General features: G+C 42.4%; 1 protein-coding gene across 1 annotated transcript; it reads left to right on the top strand.

Annotated features, from left to right (window-relative positions):
* The first annotated feature begins 2,196 nt into the window (after window positions 1-2,196).
* carhsp1 (calcium regulated heat stable protein 1) lies at window positions 2,197-21,607 on the top strand. Its single transcript, XM_035616053.2, has 5 exons — window positions 2,197-2,433; window positions 17,109-17,283; window positions 17,568-17,676; window positions 18,911-19,033; window positions 20,854-21,607. The coding sequence occupies exons 2-5, from the start codon at window positions 17,193-17,195 to the stop codon at window positions 21,014-21,016; spliced, it is 486 nt and encodes a 161-aa protein (XP_035471946.1). The 5' UTR covers window positions 2,197-2,433; window positions 17,109-17,192; the 3' UTR covers window positions 21,017-21,607.
* The last annotated feature ends 98 nt before the right edge of the window (window positions 21,608-21,705 follow it).

The following is a 21,705-nucleotide window of genomic DNA, read 5'->3' on the forward strand; positions in this document are numbered from 1 at the left end:
TTTGTTTCCAAAATTCTCATGTATTTAGCTGCACTGGAGAGGCAAAAACACCACCGGGCCTAGTCTCGTCCTCCGGTTTCAAATATTGGATTTCCTAAAGATGCTTAATTACTTCACAAAATTATTGTTAAAATCTCCATGAACAACCTTATGGACAAGCTGCTAATCGGATCTGTTTGTAAGAGAGGAGTTTGTTTCCAAGCAGGCTTGGGTAACACGTTGAGGAAAGCTGTTTAACACTTAACTTTTATGTGAACTGTTTTTAACTATGATTCTTTAGTACGCTGCTCTTTGACAAACAATGTTCATATTGCAAAGGATCCAAGATCATCATTAACGCATGGACACAATGAAGCTCATCTGTTTCATCGCATAGACATCTCCAAGAAATTTTACTTTTTGTGTCATAACCAAATGGCATAAAAGTACTGTTAAAAGTATAACATAACAAAAGTTTTGTGCTCAATGTATTGAATATGACAAGAAGGAAAGGAGGAATCATCTGATCAAATCATCATATTTATTTAGCACACTGGTGTAGCCATGTTAAGATCTTATTCTTTTGTCTAAGCAGGGGCAACTTGGAGATGTCGTTGATTGTCGTTGATGTGCACAATTTATTTCAAGCTAAAACTGGTTCAAATAATAAAGCAAACAAGTGGAGGCAAAAGATAATTGCAGTGAAGCTGCTATTCACCGCACTTTTTTCTTTCATACACATTCATACACTGCCGGAAGAGCCACCAGAGGCAATTAAGGGTTAAGCGCTTGCCCAAGGACATATCGGCATGTGGACTGGCTGAAGCTGGGATAGAACAACTCTACCTCCTGAGCCACAGCCGCCCTATGATGAAATCAAGCTGCACCGAATTGCACACACCCATAGATATCAGTTCCCTAAATATGCCTGCGAAATTAGTGAAAATTTAAAAAGAATGCCATCAAGTTTGACGGAAATCTGATTTTGCATAATCCTGCTGACCAACCAACCTAACTACCTTCCTGTACCCACCTACCTGCAGACAGTACCTACCTTTTACCTCCCTACCTACCTACCTGCTGACAGTACCTACCTACCTTTCTACCTACCTACCTGCCTACCTACATACCTTCCTTCCTTAATTCATTCTCTGTTTTCGCTTATATGAAAATCCCAGGAGATATGATCCTTATTTGTAGCAGTTATTATACTGAATATGTCACTTCTTTTTCAAGTAATTTGTCATGTCGGGATTTTTCTTCTTCTAACGTCTGTGAACATCGGCATTGAGGACAAACTGTTTCTCTTTCTTTAGAATGTCTCATTCCTACGGCATGTGCCACGATACAATATCGTTGTGTTTTCTTCCTGCGCTGCACATAAGGGATCAGTAGTCGTGGCATGGGTAGAGATCTAGATTAAAAATGGAATTCTAGTTATTTCACATTACACAGCTGAATTACTGGAGCTGGGCATAGTGTCTCTTGAGCACCACATTCCACACAGTAATTCGTTTGATTCAGAGTTCACAATATAACCGCAGAAAGGCAATTCGCTGTCAATCCAGAAAAAAACAGCATAATGCATTTATCAGTTCACATCCCTTTCAATCCATATAAATAGCACAGTTATGTCTCCCTCTGCTGAATATGAGGAGGTGCTCCATGCGAACCTTGTCATTTTCCACTGAACTACTTCTGTTTTTTTGTTGTTGTTTTTCTATTAGAGCCATTCAAGCCTCATATATATATATATATATATATATATATATATATATATATATATATATATATATATATATATATATATATATATAGAGTCTTGTCAACACTATACATACTAATATATGCTTTTTGTTTGATAGTCTGCAAGGAGACAAAATTATTCTTGTGCTTAATGTGTAGCAGCAGGTGAGTGCAATGTAAAAAGTCATTCAAAATGTAATAATTTGATATTTGGTAAATATGGAATACATATATATATATATATATATTTTGCCAGCATTTCATATTTTCTTTCTTTTTCTCCCCTCTTAATCCAGTTGCCAAGATAATTTTTTTCCCTCATCTGCAAGGTAATATTTTGTAAGCTTGTGGGATGTGTGATTATTGTGTTTTGTTTTGTTTTTTTACCGTACACTTCTCGGAGGTTTTGAGGTCGCACTGTGACGTCCGTTACGGTAACGCGCTCCTAGATGACGTCACTGTGGAACCAGTCACTCCCATTCAGAAGCGTCGAGAGAGAGAACGAGAGAAAGAGAGAGAGCGACAGTATTTACACTGCCTGGCATTGGGAGTCACTGTCACGGCCACGTCCCGAAGAAGCGGTAGAACAAAGTGCACGGACTCAACTAAAACTCAACTTTGAAAGTTGCGCCCTTGTTTTTTCCCCTGGACTCGTTTTCTTCCGAGTCGAGAAAACTCTCTTCGGCCGCGAGGGCACAAGGAAACAAGGTGAGTGATGCGCGTTCGTAAACACCTGGGAAACCATGGCTGGAAAAACGGACAGTGTTTACTCCGTGAACGCCCCACGGCCGAACCCCCCCTCTGCAGTTCGAGTTTTATCATAAGCCGTAGCTGTCAACGTTTTAGCATATTTATCACATGACGAGATACAAACTCGGTTCATATTTTTCGTTTCACAAATGTGTGTCGTCTTAAAAGTGGGGTTGCTGTCGGCGTTGTCAACAGGTTTATCTCTCGAACTTATCAGTGGCCTTCAAGTCCGTTGGGTTTTTTTGCACTCTGTCTCACTGTCCATGACGGACTGTGTTTTCCTGGCGCGAGGGGACACCAGCCAACTGCAGAGGGACTGTGCGCGTGCGTGTGTGCGCGCGCGCTGTGTCATCCAATTACCTCTTCACAGGGGTGTGTGTGTGTGTTTGTGTGTGAGAGAGAGAGAGAGAGAGAGAACAGAAGCTTTTATTCAGAGACTTGAAAAGGTTTTGTCTCTCTCAACAAAAATTTCTCATTCAGAGTTAATGAAGTGCTGGAGAATGAACTTCTGTGGACGCCTAAGAGCTGTGGGATGTTGCCAGTTTCTATTTGCGGCTCATTATTATTATTATTATTATTATAGTGTGTGTGTGTGTGTGTATTTGTGGTCTTGTGTGCTATAGGGGCCTACATTCACCACACAAAGAAGCAGGGGTGGATGGAAGTGTCTTGTTTCGAAGCCCTGGCCCCAGGCCTGTTGTTGGTTGAAACAATAACCCTCATCCATCTGAGGGAGGCTGTGAGTTGTTCAGGTGTCCGTGTGTCCGTGTGTGTGTGTTTGTGGGTTTTTTCGTGGACCTTTCTAACGAGGGCCCGCGTCCGTCGTGGCTACGGATTCAGTCGGCGTGGGACTGGCGCTGAAAGGTTGAGGTGCCTCCGGAAATCTTTACCCGCAGCGGGAAGAGACAGGTTAACTGCTCCAGAACTTGATCACACTTGTGTTTTGACAGACTCACTCCATTGTCGAACAGCCCCAGGGTGTGTTTTCTGCTTGTTCGGAGGTGTTCAGGGGCCAACAAGACTTCTGTCATTCCAAGTGAAAAGGCCTCTTATACAACCAGTGGATTAATTACATTAAATTCATTTAGCTGACGGCAGGTAGCATTTAGGGCCTTGCCTAAGGGAATCGAATCCCGACCTTCTGTACCAAAGTCATTGGTGTTACCCACTAAGGTATACCATCTTATACCTTGCTCAGATTGTTTTCCAACAGACCTGAGTGTTTTCACAAATGAATAAGCCTAGTGTTTTTCCTCTCATTCACATGATTTACTAACATGGCATTATGTTCAGACATTTCTGCCTCAGCTTAAGTGGAGTTTGGCAACAGAACATTTCAAACGATAACCCATAAACATGGTATTTGGTCGTAGTCCTGCTGACGCGAGGAGCAGGGGTCAGTTGCACCATAATTTTAAAAAAAATCCTACATGGAAGAAACCCATGAAAGCAGTGGAGATATTCAGATACTAAGTCAGAATTCAATGCAGCATTCAAGTCAATATTAAATAACACATCAAAGGACTTCTTTTATTTATTTCAGAGGACTTTGATTTCAAATAACATCTATTTTATATTCCAAATGTATTTCTGTGGCAAACGTCCTCACTGGTAACTCTTTTATTAAGAACAAAACTCAAAACATACAAAAACTGAAACTATGTGTGACTGTTTCTGTCACACATGTTCTCCTTGTCTCTCCTCCCTGGAAGTTTCTTCAAAGGCATTTTAACCAGAGGACTAATTAGACAATTGAAGTCAATAAAACCTGAGACTGCTATAGAACCTCAGAGAAGAAGAAGAGGTGGAAGGAGGGAATTTGAACTTGTAGGACAATGCTTCTGTCATTCTTCCTTTCAATTTGAAGATGAAACTTTGAGAAAGGAAGCAGAGGAGGAGGAGGAAACAACCAGACACACACACACACACACACACACACACACACACTACTTAAAAGAAATGACTGTGTGTGTGTGTGTGTGTGTGTGTGTGTGTGTGTGTGTGTGTGTGTGTGTGTGTGTGTGTGTGTGTGTGTGTGTGTGTGTGTGTGTGTGTGTGTGTGTGTGTGTGTGTGTGTGTGTGTGTGTGTGTGTGTGTGTGTGTGTGTTTTTGTGGTCTTGTGTTGTGCAATACTTTATAGCAGTGGCATGCAATGACTTTTACATACAGGTAAGCAGAGCTGCGGGTAGGGGGGTAATAAATGTGAAACACCATGGTGGTGTAATTGTCAGGTGGACCAGTGTATCTGGGAGTAGTGTTATAGACAGGGAAATCTCACAGAAGTGCAACAGACCAGTGTCATAGTAATGTTTGACAGCAGTTGTTGATGGTGGACCAGGGAGAGTAGGGGACCTGTCTTGGTTCTTGAGGACTCGTAACATTTACTTACTGACAAACAGGCTCACCGTTGGCTCGCAGCTGTGGTAAGGCTGTACATTCCTACTACTACGTTTTCATTTTAAAACTGGAATGATCTCCGCCCACACAAGCTCTTATGGTTCATTACAAGTAAGATATAAGTAAGATTTAAAGAATTTGAACTTCACAGAAAGTGATGAGATGCTCCGATGCTCTACACCGCAGCGCTAAAGGGACAACAAGCAGAGACAAGTGGTCGGGCTTAAGGGAGGATTTGGGATAGGGCAACAGAAGACAGAGACCTGCTGAAAAAACAATTAAAAAAGAAAAACACAAGTTTGAGCATAAACCTCTGAAGAGGCAGAATGAAAGATTAGTGAGTGTGGTGATTTGCAGCCACATTATTGATGGTGTTGAGTAAAATAGTGGCAATATTTTTTCATCTAACTCTCAGCAAGAAACCAAAAGAGTGCGTCTTCCAAAACTATTCTTCCATTAATATTTTTATTCTCGATTGAGCTGCCTACTGTTTTTCGATGAATCTATAAATCATTTGATGCAGTACATATTAGAAAATTGTGAAGTATGTCCAATGTACAATCTCCACATTACTTGACATTACACTGACCTACAGGAAAATATCGAATCTTCACACTGGAGAAACTGGAAAGAGTAAATATTTTTGCATTTTTGGTGGAAAACTTCAACATCCCATAATGATTGTTGGCCCAACGTTTTCAGCTCCAAAAGCAGCGAATCACAAAAGCACATATAGTTTGATGGCAAAGCTTGTGCGTTCGCGCCAAAAGTGATAACGGTCCATAGTAAAAGAGGCTAAATGTAAAATATGTATAGAAGATGTAGATTGAAGATAAAACGTGATATAAGAGAATGAGTTATGGTGTCGCAGCCTCTCTGCATTCATTCACCTCTGTAAACTGTGTATGTGATCATCTCCACACCAGTCAAGGTTATTACCTGGTAAACGTGTGGTGAAGGGCCATCACCACAGAGCGTCACACTCTGCTAAACCGTTATTGTAATGTGATAGTCCTCAATGTTTCCTAGTAAGTAGATGCTTCCTTCACTATGACAAACGCCTTCAGCAGCTACTGTGCATTCATGGCCTTTAGTGGCCAAGATTAACTTCCTCTTCTTATGAATATGTTTGAAACCTAGTTCTATATGTTTTTGTGCAGCAGGAGTCCCACCATGTTCAGATGTATAACATCATCAACTTACCTTTACATAGATGCACATAAAAATTGCTTTTTGCCCTGACATGTGGACTGATCATGCAGTGAGAGAACCTCACTGAACTTCATTGTCCTGAACTTCTCTGGAGGGGCTGTATATGAGAACGCAAATGTCTGCAGATTTGCTCCGGACATTTTCCTACCAGCCCCCTAGTAAAGTGAGTGAAAGAGGATGTCCGAGTGAGCCCATGTGAGAAAAACAGCAGGCAAATCTGTAGAGGTTTCACAGCGAGCGCGTTATCGTCATGTCCTGACTCCTGCATGCTCTACGCAGATGTTCCGGAAATGTTCCTGCTGTTGTGCACCGGACTCAGACAATCTCCTGCCGCGCTCGTCATATGTGAACGGCGAACTCTGCAGAATGTCCGGATCCATTTCTCCGGACGTTTTCCAGAGTTTATGTCTGAAAAGCTTATGTAAGTAAGTAAGATAAATATAGGCATTAAAGATCTTTGCATATCATTATTTTGGACAGTGACATGCACAGTGGTCAAGTTTTGTAATCTCACTGGGTTCTCTTACCCTCAATCCCTCACACTTAAACCCGATTTTTCATCCACATTACATTTAGGAAATTATCACAATGATCAAACCCCTGTGAACTGAGTTGGCATACAGTCTGGAATCCAGCGATTCCAGATGTTTTGTTTTACAGAGCCCTGTGTCAAATGACCACGGTTGTATCTGTAGGGGTGTGTTGAGACATCAAATATGATCCAGGATCCAGGAAAGCCAGTTTGACAAGTCGATCTGTGGGTTTGATAGCTGATGAGAAGGAGATTGTATTAATGACAGCTACAAAGCTGGTCTTCATGCCATGATCCTATATGGAAAATATCATAATTGTCCAGACAAAGAAATCTACCTTTGCCAAATGAAGTTGAATTATATGTTAGCAAAAAAAACGTCAACATTGTTGTAGTTGAAATCAACCAACCCTGGCTCGTCTACCTGCTACAGTAGTAGTAGCTAGGTTTATGACATTTCAGATTTTGTCCCACAGTTAAAACTGCATTATGAATCCCCATAATTTCTCTGGCTTCATACTGTAGGTTATTGTGAGCAGTGTTGAAGATCAAATAGTTTGGGATCTTTAAATACCTTTGTATCATTGGGATGAAGCCAAGTCAAAAACATGCACTTTATATCAATCTCATTATAACATTTCAGTATTTCATAACTGACATTTCGCATATCAACATTAGGCTGAGCGAGGAGTTATGAGACAGTGACCTGCAGGGCGCAGCTCCTGATGCATTTATCAAGTGTGTCATCTCATTTTGGAGAAGCCCTCAGGTCTTGTACCTTTTAGAAGGTGTCGTATTACACCGTGGGGACGAGGAACTGTGTAAACGTATCTACGCGTAGCAAAGATGCATCGATCCGAGTGATGGTTACTGCGCGAGTCAGGAGCGGACACACACAAGATCAGGTGTCGTTGTTGTGAAGTGGTTTGCGTGGGTATTGCTGTATTTGTTTGCTGTCCTGCTCTTCTGCACGCAGCAGTTACACACAGCATGCACAAAAGAAACCATAGCATGGGGACCCCTACACTACAACTACACTCGATTTAGAGTTCAATAGTAATGTCCTTGGCTCTTTTTTGTGTAGTCCATTGGATAAAATCACACAAAAAGTCTTGTCTATCTACATCAAGAAATTATCTCAGCCCCATGACCTGAGTTGGAATACATTTTATTTTTTTATTTGATGTGTTGACGAGGATACAGTCAGTGGCAGGAAGTCTTCACTCAGGGAAAGTGACAAATTATAACGTTTGGCTGAAATCCAAACAGTCTCCTGAACACCCGTTGAATGTTTGATTCCATGCAGGGCTGTTTTCCTAAACCCTCCTGGGGGATTTTTTTTTTTTGTCTCTGACTTTGGCCTCTGTTTTTCTTCAGCGGTCGGCCTCTCTCTGCTTGTCAGTCTAACCCCCGATCTGCTTTTCCTCTTTCACTATCTGTCATCCTCCTCACTTTGTCGTGGCAAGAATAACTCTCCCCAACTCTCCGAATCTTGCTCTCGTGTCTGCCCCTTTGTTCATATGCACTTATATGTTTTTACGTATTCATTTCTTGAAAATAAATGGATAATTATAATAATACATAAATAGGGATGGGGGAATATAAGGGCAGATGTTTTTGAAATCTGAGACTGCGAGGACTTAAGTTCACTTGCCCTCTGTACTCACAACATTTTTTGTCTTCTGTGTTAGACTTTCCCAACACTGTGGGGATATAAAGGGACCCTCTACCCTGAAAAGAGTCCATATAAGGAATAGTGATGCAAGTTGTATAGGTCTGTGTTGCAACTCTTCTAGACACACAATCTGAAGACGTTCCTGGGAATTGTGCAAATCTGCCCATTCCAGGTCCAGTTAGGAGCATTAGAATTCGGATTATAAGGAGACATTGTCTTTTTTTTAAGCAGCCAGCTGGGTCCAGTGCTTGATGGGAAGCTGTGGGCATGAGGATGATAAGGATGTCTCAAAATTGGTTGGGGTATTCTTTTGTTTATTTATTTGTATTGACCTCAATAATCGCCATTGTGTCTACATGCGTGTTTGTTGACATAACAGCAGTCAACAACAGTCCAGCAAGTCTCACTCCTCCTGGATAGCATTTGTCTCAGCAGCAACACAAATAGTGTAGGACTTGCACACGCAACAACCAAGCTCACATAAATTCAGTATCAAAACATGGGCTTAAAATGACGATAATATCGTTTATCGCAATAATTTCAGGGACAATATATCGTGCAACAAAAGGTAGCTATCGTGACAGGCCTAGTTGTTGTTGTTTTTTCCTTTTGGCAACACATGAAGCTATTTGACTGAAATAGTGAACATGATGACCCTGGGGTCCTAGATGAAATGTCAGAGGATCAGAAAAGTCATTAGGACTCATCGTCTGTGCACTATGAATGTCTGTACAACATTTGATGTCAATCCATGCAACAGTTGTTGAGATATTTCATCCTTAAACAAAGGAGTGGGCTGACTCATCGACTGATGGATACAACAAAATTGCTATCCATAGAGCCATAACACTAGCATAGATTTAAAAATAAATTTATCTGCACATGGAGGCTGTAAGAGAGCCCTGAAACAATCAAATCACACCCACAGCAGCTCAAGTCTTTCCCCTCTGCAGTGATTGCACAGGATGAGAGCGGGCCGCTTCCTTTTTCCTGCTGTTTTAGGAAGGGCTGATCATCGGCCGTGGTTGAGGCGCCCCAAGGACTGGGTGGACGAGACCAGAGGAAAGAGTGGGAGGAGAGAGAGGGGGGAACCTTTAAAGGTGCCCCCGTGAAGTTTCCTTGTAAATACTTGTTTTTACGCGGGGCTGCGGTAACACATTAACAAACTCCTCCTCTACCTTTAACTACAGCAGCCAGTGCTAATGTAGAACGATGCATCATGTTGCTGTTGTAAATCTACAGTAAAGATATTGGGAGCGTCTAGTATCATACCTGTGACATTTCACTTTATTTTTGTTGGATTAGGAGTAAAATGCTATTAGGGTGAATATAAAATAATTCATGGACTTTTGTTACCTACTACACAGACGCATCGGTGCTTCACAATACCAAGAAAAACAAAAGAAGGATATGTTAATGAATTTCATCTTGAAGACAAAAAATGGTCAAAGCCCAGAGCTGCGTTGAAGTGTGCTTTCCCTTTTTTTATTTAGCTTGTACCAACATTGATTATTTCGCTTTGTTTCAAGTCGGCTGAGAGGTTTTTAATTTCCATCAACTCAAAGGTCAAGAACAAAAGGACGAGGCAACATCATTTTGATCAAAGGTCATTCTTCGACTCCTTACCTATTCTTTTCTAGAAGCGCCCGTATGAATAAATCATCATTTCAGATGACATACCTCCTTTGATTTTTTTTTTTTTGGTCAAATGAATCATCCTCATCCATAGACTTTGTACAGATGGACCAGACACTTAAAGCTCCAGAATATGTGGTTCAGAATCTCATGTCTTTTTTTCAATAACAGCATATTTTGATGACAGAACAAGCAGCGATAGAAGAGAAAAAATATATTCATCAGGAGTCAAAAACCACAGTCATCAGTGTAAAAAGGAGTTGGGATCTGTACATCGCTGACACTTAATCTACAAGTATAGAGGACATTGTAACAAGTCTAGAGCTGCAACCATTAACCCATAATCGATTAGTATTGGACTACTAAATTAATAGCCTACTATTTTGATAATTGATTCATAGGTTCAAGTAGTTTTTATGAAAAAAAAAAGTAAAAATTCTCTGATTTGAGCTTCTTAAATGTGAAAGTTTTCTGGTTTCTTTGCTCCTCTATGACAGTAAACTAAATATCTTTGGTTAGTGGACAAAACAAAACATCATCTAGGGGGTTTGGTAAACACGATCGACATTTTTCACCACTTTAATGGACCAAACACCTAATCGATTAATCAACAAAATACTCAACAGATTAACCGATAATGAAAATAATCGTTAAGCCAGTCCAGTTCATGATTGTATGTCTATGACTAAGTGTGAATCACATAATGATTGTATGTCAAAGTGATGCCATTGCTACGCTGCTAATGTTTTTTTGTACTCTGCTGAAATGAAATCCGAAGGTGAAACTTTGAAGGGTAAGAACGGATGGACTGAGGATGTGATGTAACATAGGCTGAGTCAGATATTCAAATTTCAAATTCTGAATGAGAAATAGAAGAGAAAAGCAAAAGAACACATTTTTGGTTTTATTTTTTAAGCGGTAGATAATCTGACTGTGTGGTTTACAGCCTTTGTGATTGTCAACACACTCATGGGTCTTGCCAATTTGAATTTTGTGGTCGTTCGTGGTGTTGAACCCCGAAAAACCTCCGTCCGTATTTGGGCAGAAAAGTTGCAGATCAGTTTTGGAGGATAAATGGGCCACACTGACACAATTATTAAACAGTGTCTTCATTGCGCAGCTCGTCCATCAAGCAGTAATGCCTGAGAGATAGGAAATTTTAAACTTTGATGTTCTGTTTTCAAATAAAAAACTGCTTGAAAATGTAAAAACACAACCCCAAACTAAATGGCACATACTGTACCTCTGCCAAGGCTAAATTATCCGACACACTTTAGTCCAGCTTTTATATTATATATTATTTCTGCACCGAACTGGACAAACTCACTGATGTCAACAGCGTAAATGTGTTGGATTCCATGTTTACATCAAGATCCAAACATAATTTGAAAAAAGTGACAATCGCACAATTTTAAGGTTTAAAAACCATCCCTTTAACAAACATTAACTCTTCTCTAGCCCATGCCCTATCTCTCTACCAAGTTTGATGCAAATCGGTTAAGTAAACACACAAATAAACAGACATTGTCCCATTTGGCCGCGCAGTGGACGACACAATCGCAGGCCGAGCAAATATTTTAATTTTAATAAAATTTAAGTCCGATACAAGACAAACAGGTGATGTTAACTGAGCCCCCCCAAAAAACCTGCGACAACCTTGAAAGTAAAAGCCACAGACTGAGTTTGTCACCCGAAGCGTACGAACGAGCCCTGGAGAGTTTGCCGTCCGTGTGAATGGCGGTGTGCAGCCAGGCCGTCGTGAATGCGAGCATGATTGAAATATGTAAAATGCTGCATTGACGCACATCGGGGGTGTGAGTCATCAGATTGCAGGATCAGGACCATCTCTTGCTGTCACATTCACACGCATATCATATTCGGGCCTAGCAGACACACGCACACGGGCCCATACACCCACCTGCGCAGACTCGTAAGCACACTCAGGGCTTTGTGTAATAGGCTGTCTGTGTGTAGGGTTAATGCTTTCTGCCTTCAGTGGCTGCATAATGCGTCGAAAGCAGCTTCTCTCCTTCTTTGTGTCGGTGCATACAGGCCCTCAATAACCTGCCGGGAGCTGGTAACATCCCCCATCCACTTCAGCTTTTTTTCCACCACTTTTAAACGGAGCAGCCACGATGACTGAGCGCCCCTCAGCTACAGAGGCTTGACGTCCTCTCTATTGTGTATGACAGATGTGAGGATGCAGCGGAGGTTCGTGTCAGTTAACTTGTTGGGATGGATTTGACATTTTAAAGATCAAATGATTATTCAAATTCTAGATAAATCGGGTAAATTGATTATGGAAAAAATGGTTGCTGTGTATTTTCCAGAGATTTGTATATTCTCTCATGGGCTCACTCGGACTCCGGAATTTTTTTCCAGGGGGCGGGTGGGAACGGTTCAGGACACGTTCTCACATACAGCCCCTCTTGAGAATGTTTTGTCTTCCATTACCTGGAGAATTTGCCGCCTCCCGGTTTCACGGCTCTCCACTGCAGTGCACGGCTCCTCCAACATGTAACTACCAGCAGGCTCTCTTCCCTCCGCCCTCTGATAATTCTATATTATGTCATATTCAGCTGTCTTTGTCTCGCTGACATCTCCTCTTCCATCTGTTCTCCCTTGCGTGTATGTGTGAGAGACCAAGGGTGGATGGAGGATGAAAGTGGCTGGAGAGAATATCGAGAGATTGGGGTGACGGTATTAAAAGTTTCAGTGCCTCACAGGGTCGATCCACTGTAGCTCTCGTATCTGTCCTTTTCTGTGCTTTGTCACTTTGGATTTGAAATCCAGAAGGTTTGTTTTCAGTCTCCACTGTTATGACCTGATGTTTGCACGCATGCGTTTCTTTTCTTTCTTCTATTTCATCTTCTTCTCCTGATTGGCTGAAAGGCAGATTTTGCCATAAAAGTTTTCTGTGTGGTTAATTGAAAATGGGTCTCCAACTACTTTGTCTGCATCATTTTGTCTCCTCTCCACGTCTTTGTTTGTCTCTGCTTTGTCCCAATACACACGGAACTGAGTTTAAAGACTTTACCAAACAAAAAAATATATAAAATGGAGAAACACTGATTCTCCTCCGTCTGTGGGTTATCAGTCTGCAGGTAATTTCGGCATCCGTCTTCTCATCTAACCCTTCGACTAGGAGGGAATTTCCCAAACCGTCATTTGCTGTTAGTCTTACATTACTGTGTTATCTTTGCAAATGAGATTCCTCTCCCTGTGAATGCAGCTCTAGATGAATGCACCCAGTCCTGTGGAGGGTGCCAGGCCAAAACTGGAAACCTGCGACTGGGGTCTGCATAGGTTGATGAAATGTGTGCATCTGCATTACTGTCCATATCAGATAGGTAGCCTTTGTCTCAGCAAAGCCACGGGTGTGTGTGCGCTGGCTGAAAATACTTATATATTTTATATTTTGTGTGTGTGTGTGTGTGTTTGTGTGTGTTTGTGTGTTTGTGTGTGTGTGTGTGTGTGTGTGTGTGTGTGTGTGTGTGTGTGTGTGTGTGTGTGTGTGTGTGTGTGTGTGTGTGTGTGTGTGTGTGTGTGTGTGTGTGTGTGTGTGTGTGTGTGTTTGACTTGTGCCCCACTGAGCTGGTATGTGCTGTATCAGCAGGGTCTTTGGGTGGCATGGTGTCCAGAGAGCACTATCATGGACAATTCCATTGGACAACAATGAGTGCAGCTATATTTTTCGTGTGTGTGTGTGTGTGTGTGTGTGTGTGTGTGTGTGTGTGTGTGTGTGTGTGTGTGTGTGTGTGTGTGTGTGTGTGTGTGTGTGTGTGTGTGTGTGTGTGTGTGTGTGTGTGTGTGTGTGTGTGTGTGTGTGTGTGTGTGTGTGTGTGTGTGTGTGAAAGGGAATTACCATGTGAGCCGCTAATGACAGGGAACAGCTAATGATTTCCCATCTATCCATTATCTACACGGCTGAGAGTAGCGGGAGGGGGGAGCTGGATCCAATCCCAGCTGACATTGGGCGAGAGGCGGGGTAAACTTTGGACCCGTCGCCAGTCTTTCACAGGGCCGACACGCAGAGAGACGAACAAACCTCTCACACCTACAGGCAATTTAGAGTCTCCAATTAAGTGAGAAAAAGTTTATTTATAGAGTCACAAAGGGCTTTACAAGACCATAAAGTTAAAAACAGTTGCATAACTCAAAATGTAAAAACACAAATAACACAGAAAGACAATTGAGTCCAATGAAGTGGAACCTGGTACACACAAATCACCTGAATGCCTTTTTTAAACAACTATGTCTTTAACTGTTTTTTTAACCTTAAAGGTGTAGGTAAGACATTCCACAACTTTGGTGCTATTGCCTCAAAACGTTTGATTTTGGCGGATGAGTGGTGGGTGTAGTAGATTGGTTAGATGTGAAGGGGCTTGAGAGGAAATGAATCTAAGCTGCATGTCTTTGGGAGGAAGTGGGTGTACCACCGAGAAAACACACAGACACAGAGAGAACGTGCAAACTCTAAACAGAAGGGCCCTGGCCTGAACCACTGCACCACCATGCCGCTAAAATCGGTTCACTGTTAAGTTCAGTGTCTGCAATGACAGAAGTCAGTAGCTACATGGCAGCGTCATGTTTTGGTAACGCCTGCAACAATGAAGCATTTTGAATTCTCTCTCATTCAGACTCACGTGTCAGACGGGCTTCTTCCTCATCGTAACAGACCTCAAGGCCTCATGGTCATTGTGGTATTCTTTCTGCCATGCCACAACAACAGCCAAAACTTAATGTCTCGGAAACAAAGTTAATATCATTACAACTTGTGCCCGTCCATCCAGTACCATATTTCTGTGTTCAGGATTTCAGGATATTGAAATGGGAAAAAGGAATGTGTCAAAACATTTCCAGAACTCTATACAGCCCTGCCTCCCCTCCTCTCCCCATTGCAGTGGACACAAATATGATGGCGTCAAGTGTTCAATGTGATAAATTGCCAACCTCGAGCCAAGTTTACAGCTTCTGTACATCTCAAGTGGATTTCAACGCTAACCCTAACCCTATGCTTGTGGGGAAATGGTCAGCAGGAATGTCGAGTACGGTGCAGATGGTGGAATGTAAAAGAAGGACTTCAGTCTAAATCTGTGCTCCCCCTGTCGTGTTTTCCGAGCCTCGCTCAGGCTCATGCTTATCTGCCACCTTCCCATTTCACCCCCCTCCCCCTTTGCTCCTCCTCAAGACCCTCTCTTCTTTCCCGATGTTGTTCTAGAGCAGCTTCTCTCTCTCCATGACTGCTCATTATTTGTCTCTGCTGCTTCATTCAGACCTGTTCAGCAATTTTAGCTTTGTGTTCTTGATTGTGTTTCAGCTGATTCACACCTCCAGTGTGTGTGTGTGTGTGTGTGTGTGTGTGTGTGTGTGTGTGTGTGTGTGTGTGTGTGTGTGTGTGTGTGTGTGTGTGTGTGTGTGTGTGTGTGTGTGTGTGTGTGTGTGTGTGTGTGTGTGTGTGTGTGTGTGTGTGTGTGTGTGTGTGTGTGTGTGTGTGTGTGTGTGTGTGGGAAGCATGCTGTTCAGAGAGGCTGTGACTACATTGACATCATGTCTATTGAGTTAGGATGGATCAGACGTTCTGCTCCCTCTCTGCTCTGTGTTTCCAAACCGTCGCTGTACGGATGCTAAGCAAGCCACTTGGTGCTAAGCAAATCTTCCTGGATAAATATGCCCCTTGAAAATAAAAATAAAAACCTCTCACCCACAGCTACCAGAGAGGAGAGACCTGGTCAGCGGTGATCATCATCAGCTCCAAAGATCATCTATCAGCAATAGCCTTAAATTGGCTCGGTTCCATTTTGTCAGTGTTTTCTGATCAGTGGGAGTTTATCAGAACTTTTACTTGGTAAAAATACCAGTCCCTGCTGCATCTGGCAGTGAGGTTGCTGAGAGCAGAGATTGTGAGCCGGATAACAAGAACAGTGACACCTCTCTTGTAAATTACTGAGCAGCCCTTTCAAGCTCATATTTGTCCTGAATGGTATTGTTTTTATCTCTTTCATATATAGTTTCTAATGGGTTTTTTTTACGCCTGCAACACAACTTCCCTAGCCTGGGACCCAGAGGAATTCTGGGAGCTCGTTTCTTTTGCTCTGCCAGAATACGGTCTGCTCCCCTACATTGGAAAGGGATTTTCCCTCCGGCCGAAAATCTTGCCGGTCCAATCACAACCGATTATCTGATAATGGGCGGGGTTTGTACCATGACGCGGAGAACAGCGACTTTTGTGAACAAGACGGCTGCCGCTGATGGACGAGCATTTTGTCTAAAAGTACCTGATATTTTCACATTTCTCCCACAGAAACGACAACACTGGTTCACAGACATTGTGGAATCATCATCTCTCTGCTCCCATCTGTTGACATTTCCGCGTCGCTCAACAGACGCCACATGATCCGTTTTGCCTGCTGGTTGTAGCTCTATCCATCCGGATGCAATTTGGTCTGCTTCCTTTGGTAACGCCTCTTGGAAATCGAAAGTGAACTCAGAGGTCCCAGACTAATACCCATTTGAGTATTAGTCTGACCAGGCCAGGCTAACATTTGACTTGACTTGACTTGATTCTCTCAAACTCACAGCCTTGTCCATGTAAATGTCTTAAAACCTGTTTTGTTTTGTTTTGTTGTTTTTTGGGAACTAGCAAAATGGAAAATCTGCTCCCCCTTATTCTGTCATCAGCTATACATACTGAGAAATACCACTGACGTTCACTGACCATCTCCTGGTGCCTCGGTCATTGTTTCCTTTAATTAGATTTGTTTAACACCCCTCCCTCCCTCCCTTCTCATCTTTTCCCGCTGTTGCTCTATTTTTACAGTATTCCATAATGGAAAAGATCAATCATGGAGGTTTTCTTTTTTCTTTTCTGCCCTGTCCCTAATTGGTTTACATAGCTGGTGATGTAATAACTGATGATGTAAGACCTGTGGCGAGGTGAATGAGGGGACTGTTCTCCTCTGCTGTCTCCATTGGTGCCGGCCTGTCCACAAATTTTGGTTGCTATGGTAACGGGAGCAGGTCACCGATTCAGCGTTTAGTTTTTAGTTTTAGTTTTTTTATAGGTTTTTTTTCTGGCGATGTCCTTCTGGGCGGAGGTAAGGATGCTGCTTTTAAAGGGACAGACAAACATGAAATGTACGTTGTCATATCTCTTCTTCTGTCCTGTCCTGTCCTCCTCAGGTGTTTTTTTTACGACATCGGCAGAGTGACCCCCCCCCCCCACCCCCACCTTCCTTCCCACACTTTGACTCCACCTCCTCCGTGATGTCCTCTCAGGCCACGCCCATCCAGGGGTCAAGACCAATGACCCCTCCGCTGACCTCCGCAGGATCCCCACGCTCTCCACTGTCCCCAAGTAAAGACTTTATTTTTTTTGCCTCCTCGAGACAAAACGTACAGCACTGTATTATATCAGCACTGCACTGATTGTACACATGGAAATCATTTTACCACTGAGCTTGTGAAATTGTTTGTACATTAAAGGTGTATGAGAAATATGATGTCATACAAAAGAATCTAACACCAAAAAAAATGTATATCATTCAGCACATTCTTAGTCACAACCGACCAACGTACTATATTGTCATGAGTGGATTTTCCTGATGCAACACGCTGTTTTTTTTTTTTATGTCCCATCAGAGTCCCTGCAGCCTCCGGCCTGCAGACACAGAGACCGCTCGCCCTCCCCCATGAGGAGCTACCTCGTCCCCAGCCCTCTGCCCACACGCAGAAACAGGACCTGCTCAGCGTGAGGACATGCACAGTGCACTTGCTTACTACACTGTAGGGACCGTCCACTCAGTCGGTTTCATCAGTTAGCGTCCCTGTACCTGAGACGAACTGCAAGTTCTCCCTCAGGATAACGAGTATTGTCAAGGAAACTCATTGATAATGCTTTTATAATCTCAATTTCGACTTCTCTCATCTAACGTCATTTAACAAATGTTTATTCTGTAATTGAATTAATTTCACGTTTCCTACACAGCATTCAAACTGCACTCATTCATGTATTGCATGTAACTGCAGAAGACAAAAGTCTGCGTACCTGCATTTTTTCATAATGGGACCGGAAGTATATCTCTGTTGGTGCCCCATGGTCAAGTTTCAGATAATCTTATAAAATTGCTAAATATCAGAGCCTGGCCGATATGGATTTTTGGGGGCCGATATCGATACTTGGCAGTCATGATTGCTGATACGGATACATCGGGCAATATATATATATTTTTTAATCCATCAATGATTCCTAAAATGTCATTATCAAACCTTTCTCTGACAAAGCAATGTAATTGAGGCTCGATATTTTAGTTTAACCATGAACTTTATCATAAATAACTATAAATTGAGAATACAAATACAACCAAATACATAGAACTTATAACAAACATTTATTTTAAATGAAATGTAAACATAAATGCACATTTTAAGGCTCAAATCAGTTGGCCGATATATCAGCCGCTCTACTATATATACACTTCAGTATTACTCTGCCAGACAATCATTTTCAGGTCTACAGAGCTTTTCCTTTAGCTTTTTATCCTCTTTTAGTTTGTTCTGTTGCTTTTCTGTTCTAATCAAAACTCATAATCAGCAGCAGGTAGCTGTTTTTAGTAAATCTCCATAAATCCCCATTTGCCACTACCTGCCCTGAACCAAACAGCAGGCAGCTGGTGGAGACCAAACCAGAGCCAAAAGGAGTATTATTATTATTGGGATTTGGCTTTGGCAGGGACCAGAAAAATTACTCTAACTTGCTATGTGTCTGTTGAAAGTTGTCAAATGGCAACTTCTTGCAAAATACTTCCACTGACCCACTAAATGTAATTAATACAATTGGAACGACTTGATTCTTCTTTTACAAATGAAGTTATCTCTTGCTTACTGTCAAAATGCAGACAGTAAGCAAGACACATTGTTGAATGCTCTCTTCAATCGCTTGCTGTTTCCCTCCGTCTAATACTTCTCTCTCTCTCTCTGGACAGGACGGCTCGTGCAGCGGAGGGTCCGGTGTTTACTGGTGTGTGTAAATATTTTTGCCGCTCCAAAGGCCATGGCTTCATCACACCGTCGGACGGGGGCAGGGACATCTTTGTCCACATCTCGGAGTAAGTGTGAATGTGTGCTAGTTGTGTGTGTGTGCTGTGGGGATTGTAGGTTTGCGGGTAGGCTGGCATGTTAAAGAGTGGTGTGTTCATTACTTTCTGTCTTCATGAGGTTCTTCAGAAAATAAGAAGAAGGCAGTATTTTCAAAAATGTATTTTGACTCTCTTTCATATGTTCCTATGGCTAATCAGGCTGTGTGGAAAATGTTGTGAATAGAAGGGCATCAACACTGTGTGTAGGGACAAACACACACACACGCACTATACTATATAATTGAATACAATATAATAGATTCTGTATGAATCATTCCTCACTAAAAGAAGTGTGTGTGTGTGTGTGTGTGTGTGTGTGTGTGTGTGTGTGTGTGTGTGTGTGTGTGTGTGTGTGTGTGTGTGTGTGTGTGTGTGTGTGTGTGTGTGTGTGTGTGTGTGTGTGTGTGTGTGTGTGTGTGTGTGTGTGTGTGCGTGCGCGTTTTCGTGCAGTGCTGACGTCGTGCAGTGCTGATAACCGAGGCACTGTGGTGAAGGTCATCAGATATTTTGTTGTCCTCCTACACCACTCCTGCAGCGTCTGTCATCCATCTGTGTGTGTGTGTGTATGCGCATGCTCACGTATACTTTCATCTTAAAGGAAAGGAAGGCGTGAATACGTCCTGCGCCCACACTAGTGTTTTCAGATCATATTTTGGTAAAAAGATCTCTGACTACACCACAGTAGTTCATAAGAAAAAACATCTGTCACTGTCAGACACTGAAGCAGGAAATAGCGATATCCACGTGATTTGTTTAACACACTGTTGAAGCCTCTTCAACTTTGACTTAAGCTGAATTCAAGAAATATTAATTATACTCTTTGCGGATGTCGCCCCCCTTCACTGATCTTTGAACCACATTGTGAAGAAACCTCTATATTGCCAGTATGGAGAGTAGGAATGGATACGGTGAGCAATAACTCATCCAGTGTATATATACATATACATATGGGCATGAGAGTACTGTATGAAGACCTTTGACTTCACTGCCGATGTTTCCACAACGGCGTCTCAGCAGGCTTCTTCATCTGTTGTGCTCACTCCTCCGGCAGTGACAAATGCCTTGACTTTAGTTTAACCTCTGAAGGTGGTTTACATCACACGACCCTTGGGTGCCTCAAATGGACACTTTGCCAAAATGACCACCATCAATACTGTCGACCAACATGCAGATATTATTTGCACCTACACAACAAAACCAATTTTACTTTGTTTGTTTTATCTATCTGTGTTGTCAAGTATCAACCTACAGCCACTGGTTTGTGAGCTGCCGTTTTGAAGCTTCTAGTTTAGTATTTTGTAGAATTGGGGATGGGTAACACTGAGAGCGCATCCACTGCACGTTCAACTGCAACCATGCACCGATTGGACGGTACCAGCTGTCAATCATGTTGCATCAGTGCCCCGATGAAGACCATGCCTTATTGTCTATTTTATTCTTTATTAGACCATAATTTACAGAGTGAACATCATGCTGTATTGGAGAAGACTTGAAACTAGAGATTGAACCATAAACTCCTGTTTACTGACGTTATAAATGGTGTGTTACTTATAAATCAAGTGAGAAGTAGAGTCGTTTTCTCATTGACCTCTATAGAAACTGAATTCTTTCTCCAACCAGCGAGTCGCCCTCTGCTGGTGATTCCAGAGAATACAGGCTTCAGGCAGTTCTGCATTGGCTTCACTTTCCGGACCCAGTGACTACGTCCATTTGCTGTCATGTCACCTTACATTTCAAAATATCAATGGTTTGTAACCTTTGAATCTATTCCTTTTCGTTTTTCCCTCCAGCATCGAGGGCGAGTACGTGCCGGTGGAAGGCGACGAGATGAGCTACAAGGTTTGCTCCATCCCTCCCAAATACGAGAAGGTGCAGGCAGTGGAGGTGACCATAACCCACCTCAACCCGGGGACCAAGCACGAGACCTGGGCCGGACACATTGTCAGCAGCTGAATGCTGATGCTCGCAGGGGGAGAGAGGGGGGAGGCCAGCGTCCTGCGGCCACGAATCAAGGTTTAGTTTAGAGTTGATGTTGACGTGTGGGAGGCTTCTCCTCTGCAGTTCCTGGGAAATGGGTAACTATATCTTGGGAGAACATGCCGTTGGTTTGACTGGTATACAAAATGATTTACGACTACAGTGGCAGAAATGCTTATCATAGAAAGATGTTAAAACAACACGGTAGGGTTTCATGCTTAGATTTCTTTTCTTTCTTTTTTTTTTACATTGTTTTACTCATTTTGATGAGGAAATTATCGTCAGGCGCAAATGATTCATTTCCTGGAAAACACCCAGACGCATTCACTTCAGCTTTGAAGCGTTTGATAATAACGTACTGTGGTGACAAAAGACAACAGTGGAGTCCCTGTACACTCACTCAGTGTTACGTGCTCCAGCACCATCGGCTCATTGTCCATGTGAACCGTGTGCCTGCTTCTTATCCAGAGCGCTCCCAGCTCTGCTTGTGCCTACTCCAGCCAATCTGTCATCTGTTTTTGATCATGTGTGGGTGGCTGTTTGAATTAAAAGCATTTTTCAACTGGTGCTTCTTCGTGGATTCTACATTTCTTTTACTTAAAATTTTGGCGAAATCCGATTGGAGTTATTCTGAAACAAATTTTGCATCATTGTGGAAAAGGTGT

The sequence above is a fragment of the Scophthalmus maximus genome, chromosome 17 (assembly GCF_022379125.1).
Source record: "Scophthalmus maximus strain ysfricsl-2021 chromosome 17, ASM2237912v1, whole genome shotgun sequence".
NCBI classification, from domain to species: domain Eukaryota; kingdom Metazoa; phylum Chordata; class Actinopteri; order Pleuronectiformes; family Scophthalmidae; genus Scophthalmus; species Scophthalmus maximus.

Excerpts from the sequence above, each read along its gene's own strand:
- carhsp1 (XM_035616053.2), top strand. The coding sequence starts at position 17,193 with ATGTCCTCTCAGGCCACGCCCATCCAGGGGTCAAGACCAATGACCCCT. Across the intron at positions 17,677-18,910 it reads AGAAACAGGACCTGCTCAGC|GACGGCTCGTGCAGCGGAGG; the intron begins GTGAGGACATGC and ends CTCTCTGGACAG. Across the intron at positions 19,034-20,853 it reads ATCTTTGTCCACATCTCGGA|CATCGAGGGCGAGTACGTGC; the intron begins GTAAGTGTGAAT and ends TTTTCCCTCCAG.